A 19,707-nucleotide genomic window follows, 5' to 3' on the forward strand; every position below is an offset into this window, starting at 1 on the left:
GAACTGCACTATTGCAATGATGATCTGCAACCAAGGAGATAGTGTAGCTGTGGTTCAAGCTCAGATAGGGTAATCAAAAGTTTGTGGCCTTTTCTTACTTCTGTCACAGTTGTTGTGTTCAGATATCAGAAGCTTTAGAGTCATTGTCCTAAAGTGGTATTTACAATTTGATAGTTTGTTGACTGGCTGATCAGTCAAGAAAATAATTAACAGTAATGCTCTCTGAGCGTTCTGTTGCTGTCTTCTGTAAAGTTGTTGAAAAGCTATTTAATTTCTGCAGATCACAGTTCTTGCATGTTATGTACATGGTGTTTCATAAATCTTGGTTTCTGTTTGTTGTCTGCAGGGACTTGGAAAAACACCATCTTAACTTTTTACTTGACCTCTCTGTTGTAGCTTTTTACCTTCTAAATCGCAGAAGGAAAAGGCTCTGGGGCAGCCAGTAGGACTTTTGTCAAGACTCAAAGCATCTTGTGTATGTTACTCAGATGCCTATCATAAAAAAAGTCACATCTGATTTTTTTTTTTTTTTTGCTGGTCAGATGTCTAGGATTGTCTTGGGGGATTGATTTGTGGACCCTATTATACTGTTAGCATATAGCATATGGTTGTCTGCAATTGTGAGTTGTGTGCTTGATGGCCTGTAGGTCCTTCAAACCTTTAATTCTACTCTGTAATCTAGTGTTTATCCCAACAAGACAAAGGGAAGTTGAGGTGAAGTTTATAAGTCAAGAAGTATTCTACAGTTTCCCTAGGCAAAAAGCAATTTGTACTGGCTAAACTTGTGTTTGTAAATCTACAAAATAGATTAAAGTATGTGTGGCACCTATTCCCATTGCACCGTTCAGTTGCACAGCTGAACAGTAAATTGGATGCAGTGAAGCAGAAGTCTGCCTCTGTGAGTTATTAAAAATTGAGATATTAAAATAAAGTCAGTCCTGAGATCCTGATTTATAGCATATGGAAGTTGAGGAAACCTTCCACTAACTACAGTATTTGTCATAAAAAAAAAACAGTAGGAATTTGAATGTACAAGCATAACTTACAAAGTTTAATCTTTGTTGAATTTTGTAAATGTGACACTCCCTGTTCTCTATTCAGAATTGATATATTGTCGGGACACAGAAACACAGAATCAGCATTATATCTTTGAGAGGTAATTATGTATAATCAGATTGTGAAGAGCACAGAAATTTATTTAGATTAGTAATAACTCATGTAATTTGTTGCATTCTCTGCAAAGAAGTAAAATATAAAGTATAAAATCTAAAATCAAGGAAAATACTTGGAAAAGGTTGCCTGTTTTTTTCATGAAATGGAAGGGAAACACAAATGTCGTAGTCATGATGTGATGAGTTTAAGCACCTCAGGCTGGGCCATACAGTGTTTCTAAATAAAGGTATTGCTTGTGGTATATTGCTACTTTATTTGTCTTTACCTTTTTCTGCAGAGGATTGTAGCAAGAGTAGAGGCTCCAATACTGTGTTTTTCTTGCATGGATAAAGTAAAACACTTGGAGGTAGTAATGGGATAGTTTGTAAAACAGGAGAATGACATAATGTAGGAAAATGTATTTTGCATTCCCAGATAATGGAGAAAAAAAAAGAAATTATTCAATCTTTTAACTCCCCACTAAACCATTACCAGATATGAATGAATTCAGAAGTTATAGAAGTATGTGAAATGATTAAAAGCTTAAAGGACTACAATGTGCAGAATAAAAATAAAATAAAAACAAACATGATGAATGTGGTATTTTAAAAAACCCCAACCAAACAAACCAACAAGTATCAGGTTTCCAGGAAAATGCCACAGCAAGTACTCCACCCTCTAAATCCCAGATACATCCATGTTGAAGAGGTACTGACAGCTATTGCACTGTAGATGTGCCCACCTGTGGGAATTGCCAGATGCTTGTAGTTCTTTAATAGAATTAACATTGGGAAGGTTAAGGATTAGTAGAATTGACATTACATGGGAGGTGACAATTTTCAGGGTTTAATAGGACATGGTAAGACTATTAAAAGGAAATACATGCATGCATATATGTGCGAACAATGTGACAAAAACATATCTACATAGAGATGTTGGAAGGTTGCCATGAGGTCTCCACACAACTTCTCTTCTTCAGGCTGAACAGGCTCAACTTTCCAGTCGTGTCTTCATAGAGATGGTGCTTCAGTCCTCAAACCTGGGGAGGAGAATACCTTTTTGGTCAGGTTATCAGTCAGCTGGGCAGTGTGAGTGCCAGTTCTGTCTTCCTGTAGGCATGCTCTGTTGTAGCTAGATAGCATCCTCTTTGCTCCTCACATCCACATCTTTGGGATGGAGATTAATTACTGCTCTTCTGAATTCCTTAGTGTCATGAAGCACCTCAGATTGTGAACTGAAGGGTGAATGAGAATGGATAGAAGAATCATTCATTAAAGTGTCTAAGCTAAATGGACAGCTTCCCAAGTTAGATTCACACTTAGATGCAGTAAATGTAATGCACCTGGCACTGTGCTCCATTGTTGTTATAGGGACTGACATTTCCTTGTACATTTGATAATTGTGTGCACAGAATTGGTGTGTTTTTTGGGACCTACTTTCCCTTGCTCTCTAGGTACCTCTTCTTTCAGTATCCACCCCCTGGAAAAATAGAAGACAAAGCAGTGTCTTTGGACTTACTAGTGAAAGCTGCTATGATGACAGGGAATTGCGATGGAAATAGTAACATTTCAAATTTCCATGGAGGAAACAGGCAGATGTTTACCAAAGTGATGATTAATCAGCAAAACAAGAGTAGCAGAAATACCCGTCAGTGGAAAAGACTGCAGGGATTTTGGGTTTGTGCTACTGCTCTTTCTTCCAAGCAGTACTGAAGCTTTTTCAAGACTATGAGAAACGTTGTATAATCTTTATCTATTTTTGTTGTTTTGAGTATGAACTTTAAAATAAATTTGAAGTTCATATAGATACTGGTTTTTATTTGCATTTTAATGAAATCAAGTATATACTAAATAATTTATTTCAAAATTATTGAGACATGCTATTTTTTATCAAAGTATGTTATCTTGATCTATTGCAAAGACCTATAACTGTATTACAAAAGACTAGGTTTGTTCTTTTGGCTATGCACTTCATGTTGTCAGTGCAGCTGTGCACAGACATGCACAGACTTCTGCATGTCTTGAAACACTCTGTCCAAGAGTTTATATTCGATATGGATAAAATGTTTGTACAAGTGATTAAATTTTAGCATTAAACACCTGTGCTTGAAGTTCGTTTCTTGAACTCTCAGATCTTTGTCTGTTTAGTTTACTGCGATATTAAATAATGTTCTCAGATGTGTTTAAAAGGCACCAGCATTATGGTCAGGAACTTTGCATTGCCTCTTCTACCCTGAATTTTCAGTCATGTATGAAAAGAGTTGATGTATTTTCTTAACTTTTGAAGGCTACAGTTACAGCCCTTTGAACTATAAATTATGTTGACCTGACAGGAAAAGCGATGATGATCTAATATCAGAAGATAATAGGAAGGAATGAAACAGTTTGACACATCTCATAATTCAAGATGTAAAAATATCTGAAAGATATTTTTCTTTAATAGAAATTTAGTATGATGCGTGTTGTAGTGTTCTTTGTATAAGAACAAAGAGACCTTTAGTGAAGGTCTCTTTGGTGGTGTGACTTAAGATAAGGAAATATTGCATTTTTAACTCTCTTGATGCTGAAACTGCTTATCATTTGCCGATTTGGAAACAGGTTTAGAAAAACACTGATGAGATGCTTGCCCACTTACCAGTCTACTTTAAAGAAATGTAATGGATTTATGCATCTTAAAATAATTCTGCAACTGACTCAAGTGGAATATCTATGGGAAATCTTCTGAACACATAGTCAGAAAGCGTTGGAAGACTGAATCTAATATGGAGCCTATATTAGACAATTCTATAATGATGGGCACAGAAATGCAAAGTAACTTAGAGCTCTCTGTGTGTGTGACACTCATTATCTGTAATTACCTTTCATGTGATCTGACAATGGCAGCACATCTTTCTTAATCTTCTGTGCCAGTTGTTTCAACACCACCTGGACTAGAACAGTAAGTTCCACAACACTGTGACTCTGAGGCCTGAATTAAGAGAACATTTATTGTGAACATCTCTATAGAAAACCAAGAAAATACAACAGAGTTGAAATTTGATTTGTTTTAATGAACGTGTCCTACCAACCCAGAAACAAACTTTGGAAAATGGTATGGGAGAATGATTGACTTTCATTAACTTGTAAGCATTTATTAATAAAATGTCTTTTTTTTGTTTTCCAAGTATGTAACAAAATAATCTCTTTGTGCCATACACTACACAGAGAAGGAAGAGGAAAATGTTTGCAAAATGTATCGAGTAAGTTTGCGTGTCAAGAAATTTAGCATTTGCTGTATTCCTGTTCTTAATCCACTGGCAGTCAGCCTCTGCATTATATATGTGTGCCTGGTAATTGAGCTTAATTGATTTACAGGGAAGGGTATGATACATTAGATCATTAACTGAAATTAAGTATGTCAGGGACTTGCCCCAAACCAACTTACATTTTGCTGCTGTCAGCATGCAGTAATTTTTGTGGATGGGATATGTCAAACGCTTTTCAGATGTTCTCTAAAAACCTAGCTTACAATGGTAGGAAAAGGCAATACAAAACAAAATTAGTGGTTCTTTTCAGTAGAAAGTAGCCTTATTATGTTGTTTGCTTCTGGCTGTGGAGGTACAATGTTCGAATCTTCTTTAGTGATGCTTTGTGGTGACAATTCTAGGACAATGGTGACAGGGTTACTGAAATTTTGATTCTGCTGGGGTGGTTACTTCAGGAAGACGGGCTAGGAAGAGAAAGATGAAGGAGAGTGTATTTATATAGCTTCAATCTAACACCACTATTTTTAACCTGAAAAGAAACTTTATTTGAATCAAATGTAATTAAGATTAGGAAATAGTAATGTAGTGCTTTAAAAAATAAACACAACCAACCACTTGCTCTTTCCCCCAAATACTCTGGGTTTTAATAGATAATGTTACTTTTACAAAGAGTACACAACAGAGCTGTTAGGTCTGTATGTGTGGTCTTTTCCGTCCTTGATATTGGCCTTCAGGGATTTTCTTTGTTAGCTGCAATTTTACGTTGTGAGCTTCACCAGTCACGTATGCATGTATTACGTTTTTTGGATTTAATGCCTGACTGGAAGCAGTTATTACTTTTCCCCTCTACAATTGACTGTGGATTGCAGCATGGACACTTTTGCTGGTATACAAGGAAAACTGCTTTACCTACACTTACCTTTTACATATGAGGACAATTAAAAAGGGTAACAGAAATTAATTTTTTTGAGTGTCCTATTAAACCCTATTTAAGCTCCTGTTCTTTTCAGATTGAGATACAATTTAATTTAGTCTAGTTAAATTATTTGAGTATAGTAAATGGAACCAAATGAAAAACTAGCTTAATTCAGGATGAGTGTTTATGGGTGGCATCAAATTATTCAGTTCAATTTAAATTCAGGCGTTCATTTAATTTGATGAACTTTTCTGAATGTCCCTCTATAGCAAACTGCCTATAAGAACAACTCCTTTGGTGAACATTCCTGCTTTAATGCATGCATTTTTGAGGTCTCAGCCTGTTCTGCTTCCAGTTGCATGCTTCATCCTGTAGTTTTATTGTTCTATTTATTGAATTTTATTTACAGTGTTCAGTATGGCCTCTTCATAATCATTCATGTGAAATTTATTATTGGAAACTCATAAATGAATTGGCAGAATGCATAGGGAGATGCTATTTTTTCTATTCTAAACCAGAAAATCTTTGCTAGAAAATAGATTCATTGCAACAAAATTTTCTTTCTTTAACTGGAACCATATTTCTATAGAGATTCTTAAGCTGCTGATTGTGTTACTTAGAAGAACTGTGATTTAAATAACGGTCTGCCTCTGTTTTTTAGGGCTTGTTGATAAGATCTTTAACTATTACTACACAGAAATAGTCCTGTAAAATTTTAGTTAATACATATTAAGGACTAAGGAACACACTGTTTGCTTTGCTGTGTGCAAGATATCATTGCTTTCTCCTAGAACTTCCTTTCTTTGAAATACTGAGAAAAGCTATGGGACAGCTGTCCCAATAACTTATTTTTCCTTTTAATTCTGAGTATTTCCTGTCTGTCTTTATATGCTTGCACATTAGGATAAGCACAGAGCACTTAATTGAAAAGTTCATAAAGTGTATTAAACTTGGTATAAGATAGTGGTAGTACTTTCTCTGATGAGCTTCAGCACTCTGCTTCTTCATCATACTTTTATTATCTTCTATCACAGCCTTTCTTGTTTGCAAAAGTCTCAGCAAGTTACCACACCTCCTTCTTTTAAGAAACTGTGGGTAGTTCTCTCCACAGCTTTTACAAGGAGCAGCAGTGAGTAGGCACTAGCTTTTTGGAAGTAAAATCCTTTATTTACACAAGATTATACTTTTCAACTTACTGCAAAAACCACTAATTTATGAACTATATGTACAAAATGACTCTGAAGATAGGAAGAACATTTTTTTCCTTTTTTTCCTTATTTCTTTACAACCTTCTAGGCAAGTTGCACTAACTAGAATATGTGCAGTATATACACAAACAAGTTAATTCACATGTGTATGGTACCCATCAATTAATTGATTTAAAGCTTTTCTACTTCTTTGCATTGTATGGCTGACCTATGAAAGAAATACTAATTCCTGTGTACTTCGCGTGTAGTTAAAATAAAATTCCTGCTCTGACTTTTATTACCAGGACAGGTAAACAGAAAAAATTCTTTTAATTGATTTGCTCACATTTACAATTCAAAATAAAAAAATATGCTGGGGTTTGATTCTGCTTGTGTTCAGGGAAAAAAGTTTGTGCATTTAACAATTATTTTCTAAAAGCTTCCATAGGTCTTACTGGGTCCGAAACATAACCCTAGTTCTCTTTTTGCTTTTTCTTTTTGGTAGGATGATGAAGTGGTTCTGCAGTGCACTGCAACCGTTCACAAGGAGCAACAGAAATTGTGTCTTGCTGCAGAAGGATTTGGCAACAGGCTTTGCTTTTTGGAATCCACATCTAATTCTAAGGTACCACTGGGTGTTTTAATTGTCATTTCATGTCACAAAGCAAGGATAGTTGTAACATTGCTTGCTTTGATGTAATATGTACAAATCTGTCAAGGAAAAGGGACAAATCAAGTCTATCAAGAACAAAAGGAATATTTAATGCCCATTAAAAGAATATTTTTTCCTTTGTCCTTTGGCTGGACTCTAGTGTGGTGTTTTCAATTTATTTTAATTTACTTTAAAACTAGTTTACTAGTTTACTTTAAAACTAGTTAGTTGCCAAATGCCACCCCAAATAATATGCTTGTTATTTTGCTTGTCTGAACTCAGTTGCAGTAAGCCACAAAGCAACTTGTGTATTGCAAATTGAAAGACAAGTTGATTGCTCTGATTCTAACTTCACAGAAAAGAAAGCAATTATTATATTTGTAGTAAGTTTTTATTCTGTGTCATTTATGTTGAAATGATTATTACTTCGAGACCTGATTCCCTATCTGAGCATAGTGCAACTATCAAAATTACCTCATCTAACACATTTTATCTAAGCCTCCTCTAACTCTGGTATATATGCAGTAGATAGTTTCAAAAAATAACTATGCTGTTTATTGCAGAGAAGGGATTGTGTTTCACAAACACAGATGTTCAAATAAATATTATGAAGAAAAAAATGGGCCTCCTGAGGGCAGAACTGGTTTTGTGGACAAAGAAATGGATATACTTGGACATTTTTTCATAGAAAGGGAAGAATGTTGTTTAACATATTTTTTTCTTTAGTTAAAATATAAATATTCAACAAGAAAATATAATAAAGGTAAAGCATCTGAAAAGCCATCTAGAAAGATTTAGAACAAAAAATGATGGTTATCTTGCCAGCTTTCATAACATCACTTTGATTTTCTCTGATACTTCACAGAGTAATGCTTCATTTTCTGTCTCATCATTTTGAATGCATTATTCATAATAATAAATTTTTCACTAGGATATTAATGATTCATTATAATAGCAGTGATCTTGATGAAGTAATTCATGCTGCTCTGTTTTAAATGAATCTTTTTAACAATAAAAATGTGCTAGGATAGAAGTGGTTGTAGTTCTAGTTGCCTGTGAGGCCTGAAAGACTTATTTAATGAATTTCTTATCATTCAGCAGGTTTGGATATTACATCTACAGTCTCTCTCTTCCCATATAAAACTCCTGAATATTCCTGTCTTTAAGGAATACAGTGTAGATTTCATATGTTTTGTATGCTTGTTTGCTGATGCTGCTTTTTCTTCTTGTTTTATGAAGCAATCTGTATTCTTCTCATTCTTCATGAGCTTGGGGCTAAAAAAAACAAACAATAGAAAGCCCATGCAGCTCATCTGTGTTTTAATTTTTGAGGGCTGACAGTTGCTAGGATGAACTCATCTGAAGTCATTCGTAGATATAAATACTGAGGGAGGCATAAAATTATCAAATCCTTAAAGCAAAGTTGACTATAAATAAGAGTAAATAAATTTTTTTTATCCCTCATGTCTGTATCCATAGCATGTTACTATTGCATTATGTAAGGAAGAACATAGGAAATATTCAAAGAGGTGCGATAATTTGAAAATAGTTCCAACAGAATTCTCGAGCCTGTTAAAATGCGTGTCTTAGAGGCTGTTTTCCAGGTAGAGTGGGATTGTGATGCCCTTACTGCAAATTGTAGTGGGGCATCTGATTTACAGGCAGGGATCAAGGATGGGATGCAAACCCAAGCACTAGAAATAGGCGAAACATGAGTAATAGACTTCAGCTATCATCCTGGACTTGCATTTTTGAGAATGTTTGTTGCTATACAGTGCTTTTCTCCAGTATCTTTCAGGATGTGGGTCCTCACGGTGCAGCTGACGTTTTATTAGCACAACTTCTTTGTGTGCACTTTCCTGCCCCAGGATCACTAAATATTTCACACTACTTAAGTAATGGTCAAATTGAAGATATATCTTGATAGAATAATTTGCTAACAGCTGACTATTAACACTTATCTCTGTACAGCAATAACACTGGGAGATAAGGCAGAAGATTTATAGGCAAAGTAAAACAAGGAGTTCACTCACCTGTTCCCATGAGCAGCCAGGTGTTCATCCTGAGGAAAGCAAGGCTGTATTGTGCATCATGGTGGCTTGTGAAAACAAAGGCTGTCATTCTGATCACCCCCTGCTTCCTTTTTCATCTCCCCTCCTGAGCATGAGGTCATATGGTCTGGAATATCCCTTGGGTTTGTTGGAGTCTGCTGTCCCAGCAATGTCCCCTCACAACTCCTTGTCACCTCAGCCTGCTCGCTGGTGGAGGGGGTTGAGGACTAGAAAAGGTCTTGACATGCAACAATTTGCAGCCTTGCACTAATTGACCCTGTATATTGAAGGGTAAGATAACAGATAAACAAGACATCAGGTCTAAATTATGTGTAATTTTACTAACAGGAGACAGTGCTGAATATAAAACATACAGGCTCGCCCAAGATAAACTCATGACTACCTCATCTGTAGAGTAGCTCAACAAAAAAATATTTCTATTTCAATTTCTACCAATTTCAAAGCAAATCTGTCTCAAAAGAGATCTTCTAGGAATAGATTGGAAGTGTCATGTGTATAACAATATTAGATTTATAAACCATAAAAAATTTTTAATATTGAAGAAGTTGCAGCAGCAAGAATAACAAAACCCAAAGGAGGCATGCGGAAGACAAAATTTAAAGTGCTTACTTTCCTTATCTCATATGATTATTTCTTGAAATATGAAAATATGAAATTTTGTCATATATGTAGCATGAATTTTTATTTCATAAAGAAGAAGAAGAAGAAAATAAGGGATGGCTGTCAGGAAAAAAAGCAGAAGTCTCATTGTCATGGTTAAGCCCCAGCCAGCAGCCAAGCCCCACACAGAGTGCTCACTCACTCCCCCAGTGGAATCAGGGGTGGGACCAGGGAGAGAATCAGAAGGGTAAAACTGAGAAAGCAGGAAAGGCCTTGGCTCTGTGCAAGCCCTGCTCAGCAGCAACAAAAACATCTCTATTATCAACCCTGTGTTCAGCACAAATCCAAAACTCAGCCCTGTGCCAGCCACTGGGCAGAAAATTACCTCAACTCCTGCCAAAACCAGCAGACCTGTAAACTTCTGTTTGTGGAATTGTCTATCGGTAATTCTGCTTCATCATTGTTTGCTGTACTTTTAAATTCATCCCTTTTATTAAAACGTGAATTAACTTATCTCAAGATCAGTGAGATCTATTTCTTTACATTTGAATGTTAGTTGTTGCTTTCCTTATGTAAACATATTGGTCATATGAGGAAGTCTATTTGTTAAAAGATGATGTTGTCTTGCTAGTGAAGTAATTTTTCTTTAGACTTAAATAATGCATGGATTGCTGAAAAGGAAACAAGGTGGAGCTGTGTTTTAACAGTTTCTGAAAACTATTCCTGTCCATAGTGCAGGATGAAAAATACTCAGCTCTGGGTCAGTCACAAAGGTGGTGTTGATCCCTTGTGAATCACTCCACAGCAGAACATTGAAAGCTAAGTTATGCTTTTCTAAATGGCATAAGGGTTTGGGTTTTTTCCTGTTTTTATGGCAGGTGGTAAACTCATATTAATTTCATTATGCCCTGAGGTATAGACCTAGTTTACATCATTTAAAAGTACTGATAAAAACTATGTGTGGGGCTTTTTTCCCTCTTGAAGTCTCTGTAATTTGGACTTGAGAGAGAGGAGGATAACATAGTGAGGGTTTTTGAAGGTCTAAAAGGCCACCCAAGCTTTTTTTTGGTGTTTTTTTTTGTCCTTCATTTAACTTTCTGAAGAAGGCAAGAAGGCAGTGCAGTGTGTGATCCTATGGTTTGATCTTTTTACATATAGTAAGTTACAGTGCTGAGAGCAGAGTCCAGAAACTGATAATAATTCTATTTGTAAAGTTAAGGAGGTATTTCAAATGGAAGTATGACTTTGATAAGTTATTTTCCATTTTGCTTTTGAAGAGTCTCTTGTGTGTCAGAGCAGAATGGTTCTTCAGATTTTTTGTATGCCAGTTGCTTGGGAATTGTGGCTCCATTATCCACAGTATATTAGAGATGCTCTGTTGTTTGTTGGCCCCTAGATGCTACTGTTGTGTAAGGGAGTAGAAAATAAAGCCTGATGGTAAGACTGACATACTGCTTCTTGTGCTGACAAATAATTTGATTTTTATCTTTGCCCTTTTTTTGGTCAGATGAATTGGCTGGAGCTGGACAGCTGGCTATGCTTAAAGGGAAGAGGAGAATGGGGGGCAGGGATTGGAGAAGGTTATATCTGGCACAGGCAAGGCTACATGGAAGTATGATTCTTTAGGTATTCATGCCAGCTGTTTCCATGCCAGCAGTCAAATTATGTATGGATGTGTCTGGAGAAGAGTGTCATCCTGAAGGGTGTGACATTGGCCTGAACTCCTGTACCCTGATTGCTTCTGAGAGAAGAACTCTTTTTCTCTGTCTTCCAGAGAGTAAGATCTGAAGGCAAGGGTTGCTGTCTTTTTTTTGTCTTTTACAGCAAACATATTCTCAGTGGCCAAGACAAATCTGTCTCCAGAGAGACTGAGTCTGAAACTCTCTCTGACAGTTGAGAAACAGTATCTGCATTGTGCACAGTTTTTGATTGTGTAAATCAAATAGATAAAAAAGCATGTGGTGTCTATTAACATATGGATGCAAGCAGATACTTTTTGAGCAGTTAAAAAATTGGTTCATTCTCAGAAATTGCATTACTGTTGTTTGCTTGTGTTTATATTGGATCATTCTGTGTATATGTCATTTAGTAATGTGGTTGTTTGGAATTTTTTTGATGTAGTTGCTTTGGTTCATTTCTGTACATGAGTTTCCATTTCATCCTTTTATAATAAGTAAAAAATTTTGTCAGGGCTTTGTAGCTGCACCTCTAGGGCCATTTAAATTGCTTTTGTGTCATATTGCCAAAATGATTATTCCCATTTAATGATAAAGATGGCATTTAATCTTACGTAATCTTATGTTCAGAGGACTCCATTTAGCCAACTTTGACTAAAACTGGTGATTTCATTTATTTAAATGAAGAGAATTTATGAATACTTACACATTACTTGGCCTACTTGACATACATAAATTGGACATAGGTACATGAAGTCTTCATAGGTGTAGATCAGGCAGGATTTTGTTCAGTGAGTCATTCTTTCCCAGTAAAATGCTCTCTAGGAGTAATGTAAATAAAACCAGTGTGCTTCACAACATTGTATATAGTTTTATGCAACATAGGGTTTACAATTTTAAAATATTTTCTTGATTATTTACGTATATCTAAATCAGTTTTTACTTCTTGTACATATTGTACAAATTTTGGGCCTAAATGCAGATTGGTAGTTATATCCATCAGACCTGATTGTGATCCTTGCAATTAGTCCCAGAAACCAACATAAATGTTTATTGAGATGGAAATTAAATAATTTAAAAGGAATGTGAAACATTTGGACTGTGAAAAACACTGTGTGATCTCCATGGCTGTAAAGCAGCAATAGAAATGTGGCTTTTATATCAGCTGAAAATTGTGAGCATTGTTACTAGGTATAACAATATAAAATATCTGTACTGTCACCTGTAACTCAGGTAGTTTTTAAAAAGGAAACAAAATGTGTGATATCAAGCAGGTCACCACAGATTAAACAGTGTAATAATCAATGATCCAATCTGTGAAACCTTATTTTCATTTTTCATTATATCTCCCCTTGAAGCAGATATTTGAAGTTTTAAATTCATACAGGCATGGATTATTTCGGATCGTAAAGAAATATTTTTTATCGAATCTAGTTTTGCCTGAGATACACATTAAGTTTTAGCTGAATAAGGCATTATTTGCTACAAAATATGAATTTAAAGCTCTTCCTATCTTCAAACTGTGCATTCATGAATGGGAAAGAGTTTCTTTTTAAATGATGCTCACTTACTTAATATTTTTAAAGTAAGACATTATTATAGACCAGTTCTCTGGTTTTGGGGATAACCCTGAATGCTTAATACTAGTAATTTAGAACCCATGGAGTTTTATTTTAAAATTTTAAATGCATTGTGTACTTGGGATTTTCTAGTCAAAATGTATTTTCGGAATATGTAACACTGTAATTCATAAAGCATCTGGGAAAAAAACTCCAAAGGAAAGTTCTGAATTCCTAAATATGCTGCTAGAGTTCATGACATGTAACCTGAAGGTATAGTAACAAAAGCTGAAAGATAGAATCAAAGTAATATTGTAGGTCAGTTTAGTTAATGATCATACTCCAAGTGATGGCACTGAATGAAAGGATAGTACATGTGATATCTATGCATGCATCATGTCTGCTATCAACTAAACAATGCAAGAAAAATTTCAAAATCTCATTTTTTAAAATATTAATGAGTTGTTTCACACTGTTAGTGACAGAGGCCATCCATTCAAGAAGCTTAGCCCAAAGTTATAAAATTTATGAAATATAATGAACAAAACATGAGTTGTAATTTCTCCAGACAAAATGTGGTTTGCAACTTTCATCATTATCTAAATGCATGTTAAAAACAAACAAACCCTAAATGTTTACAAACCCACATATAATGTGGCTGTTTTGGGTGTATTTTCTTTGTTTGTTTAGGGGGTTTTTTTGGTTGGTTTTTTTTGTGCTTGTTTTCATTTGTGTGGGTTGTTTTTGTTTTTTTTTTTTTTTGGTAGAACAGATGTAGGAATTGCACTTCTGGTCTAAAATAAGTGAAGAAAACCTGAAAAATCCCATTAAATCAGTTTTCCTTTATAACTATATATCCCAGTAACTGTTTAGGTGTCTTATTACTTAGAGATTAAAATGGAAAAAGAAGCAGATATTATGCTGAAAAATCTTGTCTGAGATATGGCTGTAACACAAACACTGTGATCAAATGTAGTCAAATATGTGGTGTACAGTCCTGTAATTGGTTAGGTAAGTTTCTAGAGGCTTCTAAAAGCCTGCCAGTTTGCTGTGATTTATTTTCTGAGTCCTAACATTTTTAGCTCAGTTCCTAGTAAAAAGGAAAGTTGCTATCATTGCATGATTGGTTTATCTATTTGCATTTTGAACAGTCTGTTCAAAGCAGTGCCTTCATCCAAGTGCACAGTTGATGGGTTTTGATGGTTGGGTTTGTCTTTTTCCCCATTTAGTACATAAACCTTGTGACTCTTTAATAATCTTGGGACTATATATTAAGGACTACAAACGGATTACTTGTCTTCACCAAATACAGTAACTGTAGTAAAATACAATAAGAAAGTCCTTGAAAGATAAATAAGTGATATATAGAGGAAATTAAAAATATTTTGAGGTAGGAGTTCTTATTTGGGTACATTCATGTCTGATGCAAGTTTGAGTGCTGGCTTTTCAGTGCAGGCTCACACCAGAAGCTTCAGACTTGCTGCCTTACCCTGGGAAACTGAACATCACAAGGTTACACAGCTGGCATGTTCTGCCAAGTCCCCTGGAGCTCAGCATTTTAAATATTTTCTCTGAAGGGTTGGAGTGAAATGTACTTCATTAGTACATGCAGAGTAGTTACAAAGCAGTCATTTGAGTTTTAATTAGGCTGATATGTAGCTACACATCTGAAAACCTGAAAAAAACATTAATAAATCTGTGTTTCAAGCTAAGAACACATAAACGTATAAATGCTTATTTTAAGCTTTTTAGATGAATGTTTGTCTAAAACAGCGGTTCCAAATTAGCTTGGTACCTTCTTTGCACTTTAAGTCATGGTATTGCTACTTTGTACTCAGTATTTTTAAGAACTGTTAGTCTAAATTTGGTTCAGCAGACTCCTATGAATAATCTTAGCCCAATGGGCTGTCAGAAATTAGGGCAAAGAAATGTGGCCTATTAATGAGTAAATCTGTGTTTGAGGTATCCAATGTTGATCATATCTGAAACAACATGGAAAAGAGAATATAAAATATTTTTTGGTTTATTTCTTAAGACTTTTTGAGACAGACCTTTTGGGTTGTGATTTTCAAGATTTTAGACTCTACCTCCTGTTTACTTCCCCATGAAAAAGGAGGAAGATTATTTGTGCTTTTGTAGCAACTGACAAATGCTGTGATTTGCTATCATAAAAAGAATATTTTCATCACTAAATTAGGATTTTTAGTTTATAAATAGTCTGAATTGGATGAGGGAAGTTGGGCAAGTGGAAGTAGTTTGGAGTTTGAAGATGTGTGCTTTGTGACCCTGTGTTTGAAATACAAATGCAAGTTGTTTTAGTAACTTTCCTAGTGCTGACTGTTGGGTTACCATGTACAAATACAAGATTAACTTTTTCTGGTTTCACAAACAAAAGAACAGTTGCTTTGTTTTGCATTAAAAAAATACAGGCCAGATGGTAAAATAAGTTATTATGCTCCTGAAGATTATCTAAATGCTCAAGGTTACAGTTCAGGCTGCTTTTCATGAGTGTTTAATTGTTTTTGAATAACTGCTGAATGTCTGCTGTTTGTTTGAAAACCTGTACATAATAGAGATGAATGTGAATATGTGAATAATGCTAATGGATATTATGGAGCTTTAACTCCTTCCAAGTTCTCTTTTTCTTCCCTACTGTATATAAAGAATATATTTAGGAGTGGGAAGTTTATTCCATCTTCCAGGTATTTGTACTCTTGTCTTGGCATATTTACGAAGACACCTTGCACAAAAGTGTTGCTTTTTCATGAGCACTGGCTTTTTACATGCGATTAAAAATCAGGAAACCATTGTCACCAGGCTGATTTCAAACATCTGATACAATCTTCCCTTAATACTTCAAACTCTGCTTCTATCCCACATCTAAATGTCTTTTAATGGTAACAGGCACTTAAGAATTTCAGGTTTTCTTGGTGTTTCTTGTAGTATTGACCAATTATATTTGCACAGTACAAAGTTTACAGCTGGTGATAAGGCAATAATTGACAGAACTGCAGATCAAAATCAAGAGTTGTTCAAATGGCTTTAGATAATGTAGGATGAATTAGTTTTGATAGTTTAAGATGCTTTAACCTGCCAAGGTATGTATTGATCTTTAAAGGAAACAGCAGGGACAAGCTATTTCGACATGAAGGAAAGTTGCAAATCTCTGTGGCATTTTGAGTACTGCGAGAGAAGAAGAAACAGGGCTAGCACAGGACTTGCATGAGAAGGTTGGACAGAGGTCCCAGAAAGCAAACAAATATTCTGCTCAGTGCAGTATGAAATATGAGCTGACTTTCTAAGAAACCATTTGAGTGCCCATTATTCAATAACTTAGAAAGCCCATCAATACAGAATTTCTCTTTCTAGTGTATGTAAGTTGACTGAGTATTAGCAAATAAAAAGGCCAATAGAAATTAAGTCAAATTGCAATAAGGTCTTATTTTTAAAGAAGAAACGTGCCTAGTTTGATTAGCTGTTTTAAGAATAAAACTTAATAAGCTTTGAGTGCCCTATTTGATATTTGATTTGTTTGGTCTGAAGTACACTAACAATAAATTAAGCCTCTTTGGGCTGATACATTTGAAAAATGCATTATAGATTAATGACTATGTAAGTCTTCATTAGCTCAAATTGGCAAAATAATTCCTTTTTGTTTTGCATGTTTCTGGCTATTTTATCACGGAGGTGATACACATAACTGTCTACATAATTCTTACTAATTTTTTTTTGTCTACAGAAAAGGAGAATTCCTTAGAATAATTAATGAAAAAGAATTTTGGTTATTTTGAAGAACTTACAATTATGTGGAGTTTTTTTTTGTCTGTGTTTTAGAAAATAAACCAATACCAGACAATTGAAAGGTTATTTTAAACCCCAGCATAGACAGGGACCTGAGTAAGGGAGTGAAACATCTTTCCCTGGGTTGTTGAAAGTTAAGGTATTGGCAAATTAAAATTAGAACCATCTAGAAAATGATATGTTCTTGTGTGTAATAGGTGTCTGCAAAGTTCTGTAGTCATCTTTTTATCTGATGTCAGAATGTGAAATTTTGAAAAAGATCTTGACTCTGTGATAAAGGAGGAAACTCCAGGTTGGTCAGTGATCTAAATGAATGCCATACTCTCATGGAGGGGTGATATCTGTGAACTTGTTATACTCCTCCTCATTTAACTCCTCACTGAACATGTACTCAAGTGTAGCAGGAAAAAAAGTCCACAGGTTGTTTAGGTCCTTGAGACTGTCCTTACCATATCTAAATTTTTAAGCCTCTTGCTTTATTACTTCTTGCATAATTCACTTCTGAGGCAGGTGGGAAATACATGTGGGTATTTCTGTCTAGACATTACTTTGTGGAAGCTGTTCGTTCTCTGTGTTACTGAATGACAAGTAAAAAATTATTTAAAGCAGCAGTTGGTTTTATCTTAACAGCTTAGTAGCAATATTTGGGCACCCTATACCAAGAAAGAACAAAATTTGAATATTAAGGACAAATTACTCTTGCAAGTGTTCTTTTTGATTTTGTAGTTAATAGGGCTGTATACTAAAACAAGTGTTTGTTTTCACATCATGCAGTGGATGTTCAGATGTAGTGCCATGCCCAGGCAAGCTTAGACATTGATACATAAAACTTAGACATTGATACATAAGCCACAGTTTCTATACATGGTTAGCTTTTTTTTTCCAAACAGATATTTATTCCTGAAAGTATGATTGCACTTTTAATCAGCAGTGGAACCTTGTCAGTATAAGTCCTTAATTCCCGGGAATTTTCCTGGCAGGCAGTCTTTGCTTTTAGGACTTTTCAAATCCTTCTGTCCCTGGCCCAAATTATCTGCTAGAGTCTCTCTTGAACTACAAGAACTTCATTATTAAATATAGATTTTTTTTTTTTACTAAAAAACTTTCAATATACGATTCTGATTGATTTGCTTTACCCTTCAGAGGTGGATGTATATATCTTCGAAAGTAATGTATTTTTTTAAATATAATTTTAAACTGTCTTGCCCAGGAGAGAGCTGATGATGCACCTCCTTTCCTTCATTTAAGGGCAAGTCAGAGGTGAATCAGAGCATAAACTCCCAGTGCCCCACTGAGCAATATTTGATTTTCTTAGGTACACAGGTTGACCACTGATTTCAGCAACATACAATGGAAAATATAATAGTTAAAACCTACAACAAAATCCTTAAAAGTTAAAATTTTATGTCTGTTATGTTTTTTAGTTGATAATTTATGAGATAAATAAGCAGATTTTACTTTTCTTAGACATAGTTTTTCATGTTTACTGCAATGTAGATGAATTGCTCATAGCAGTTGGTATTCTGGAAGGATTAGTGTTTATGTTTATTTGGATGTACTTTTAAATGTGAAAATTCTACTGTGACGATTTCAGATATGGGATAAATTTAAGAGTAAGAGAATCTCAGCAAATAATGGCCTATTGGTTATTATGCAAGGGCAAGAACTTCCACTGACACAGGTCAGGCTGTGCCACTTATTACACGCACAAAACATGTGCATGTCTGCCCTATTTGTTTGATCCTGAAAGGTTACAGGGTTGCTACTTAGAAATATGACTGCTGTAATGTATTTGGTTTATATTAAATCTGGTCAGGGATTAGGAAGATTTTCCTTTTGGCTATCTGGTATGTTTTTCAGAGAAGGACAAAATAGTATTTTATAAAGGTCATCTTTCTGATGCTACAAGAATTTAAGGGTAGAGTGCTTCTTTCCAGGTTCTAAAGCAACAGTACCCTCCCATGATAATAATCATCCTAGATTTTTCCATTACTTGTTGCAGTAGCCACAAATACAACATAATCTCTAAGAATAAAAGAGAACATTAAAGTTTTGAATTATACACATAAGATTAGCATAATAAGATAGAATTTTCAGCATTAATATGAAGATAAACAAACCATGTTTTGTTAATTTGGATGTGTGCCTAGACCCTCTGTAGTGCTGTTGATCCTATGAGCTTCTCTTATTTTATTAATCAGCATGAAATTTTCCTAATTACCTTAAAAAGTAACACATTTTCACTGCACTAGGGTGATACACTATTAATTAAGTTCATCTAAGCTTCTGGCTACAGCAGCAAATGTTGTGATGGGAGTTGAGCTGATTGACCAAGTTTATCCATCAATGCTGCAGTGTAGTTGTATGGCTGCTTATCTAATATCACTTCTATCTGTTGCAAAGACTTTTAAATTTTCAAAAAGAGATAAAAAAGGAAACAGCTCTCAGTAATGTAGATATGTGAGGTTTATGTCCTTAGGTTAGAAAGGAGACTAGAGGGAAGAGATGGAGGGTAAGAGGAAAAAGCCTCTTATCCATTTAAAGATGGAATGTATGCAGCCCTTAATCTATACAGAAAGCAAATACTTTACCAGGAATTACAGCTTCCAAGTGATTAAGAGTCTGCTCTGTTAATAATGGCCTCAAGACCTTTGACAGATTTCAGGATCAAAGCTATTTCCAAAGAGCAAAAACTGAAAAATTGTAAGATGAAACTCTGTTTTCAGTATAAAGGAAAATACTCTAATTGTACTTTAGTAAGTATATCTTAAGTAGAAGTAGGTTTCTTATGGATTTTTAAAGAAGATTGTGAGAAGGAAAAACCCCAGCAAGCAGTTTCCTTTTATCC

The 19,707-nt window shown here is 35.0% G+C and overlaps 1 protein-coding gene across 1 annotated transcript in view; it reads left to right on the top strand.

The window, feature by feature from the left end:
• The window catches only part of RYR2 (ryanodine receptor 2), a 380,434-nt gene that overhangs the window by 89,004 nt on the left and 271,723 nt on the right, over window positions 1–19,707 (top strand). The window contains exon 2 of the mRNA XM_030944688.1: window positions 7,005–7,124. Within this exon, the coding sequence (XP_030800548.1) occupies window positions 7,005–7,124 (120 nt within the window). The remainder of the gene's footprint in view (window positions 1–7,004; window positions 7,125–19,707) is intronic.

The sequence above is a fragment of the Camarhynchus parvulus genome, chromosome 3 (assembly GCF_901933205.1).
Source record: "Camarhynchus parvulus chromosome 3, STF_HiC, whole genome shotgun sequence".
Classification (NCBI taxonomy): domain Eukaryota; kingdom Metazoa; phylum Chordata; class Aves; order Passeriformes; family Thraupidae; genus Camarhynchus; species Camarhynchus parvulus.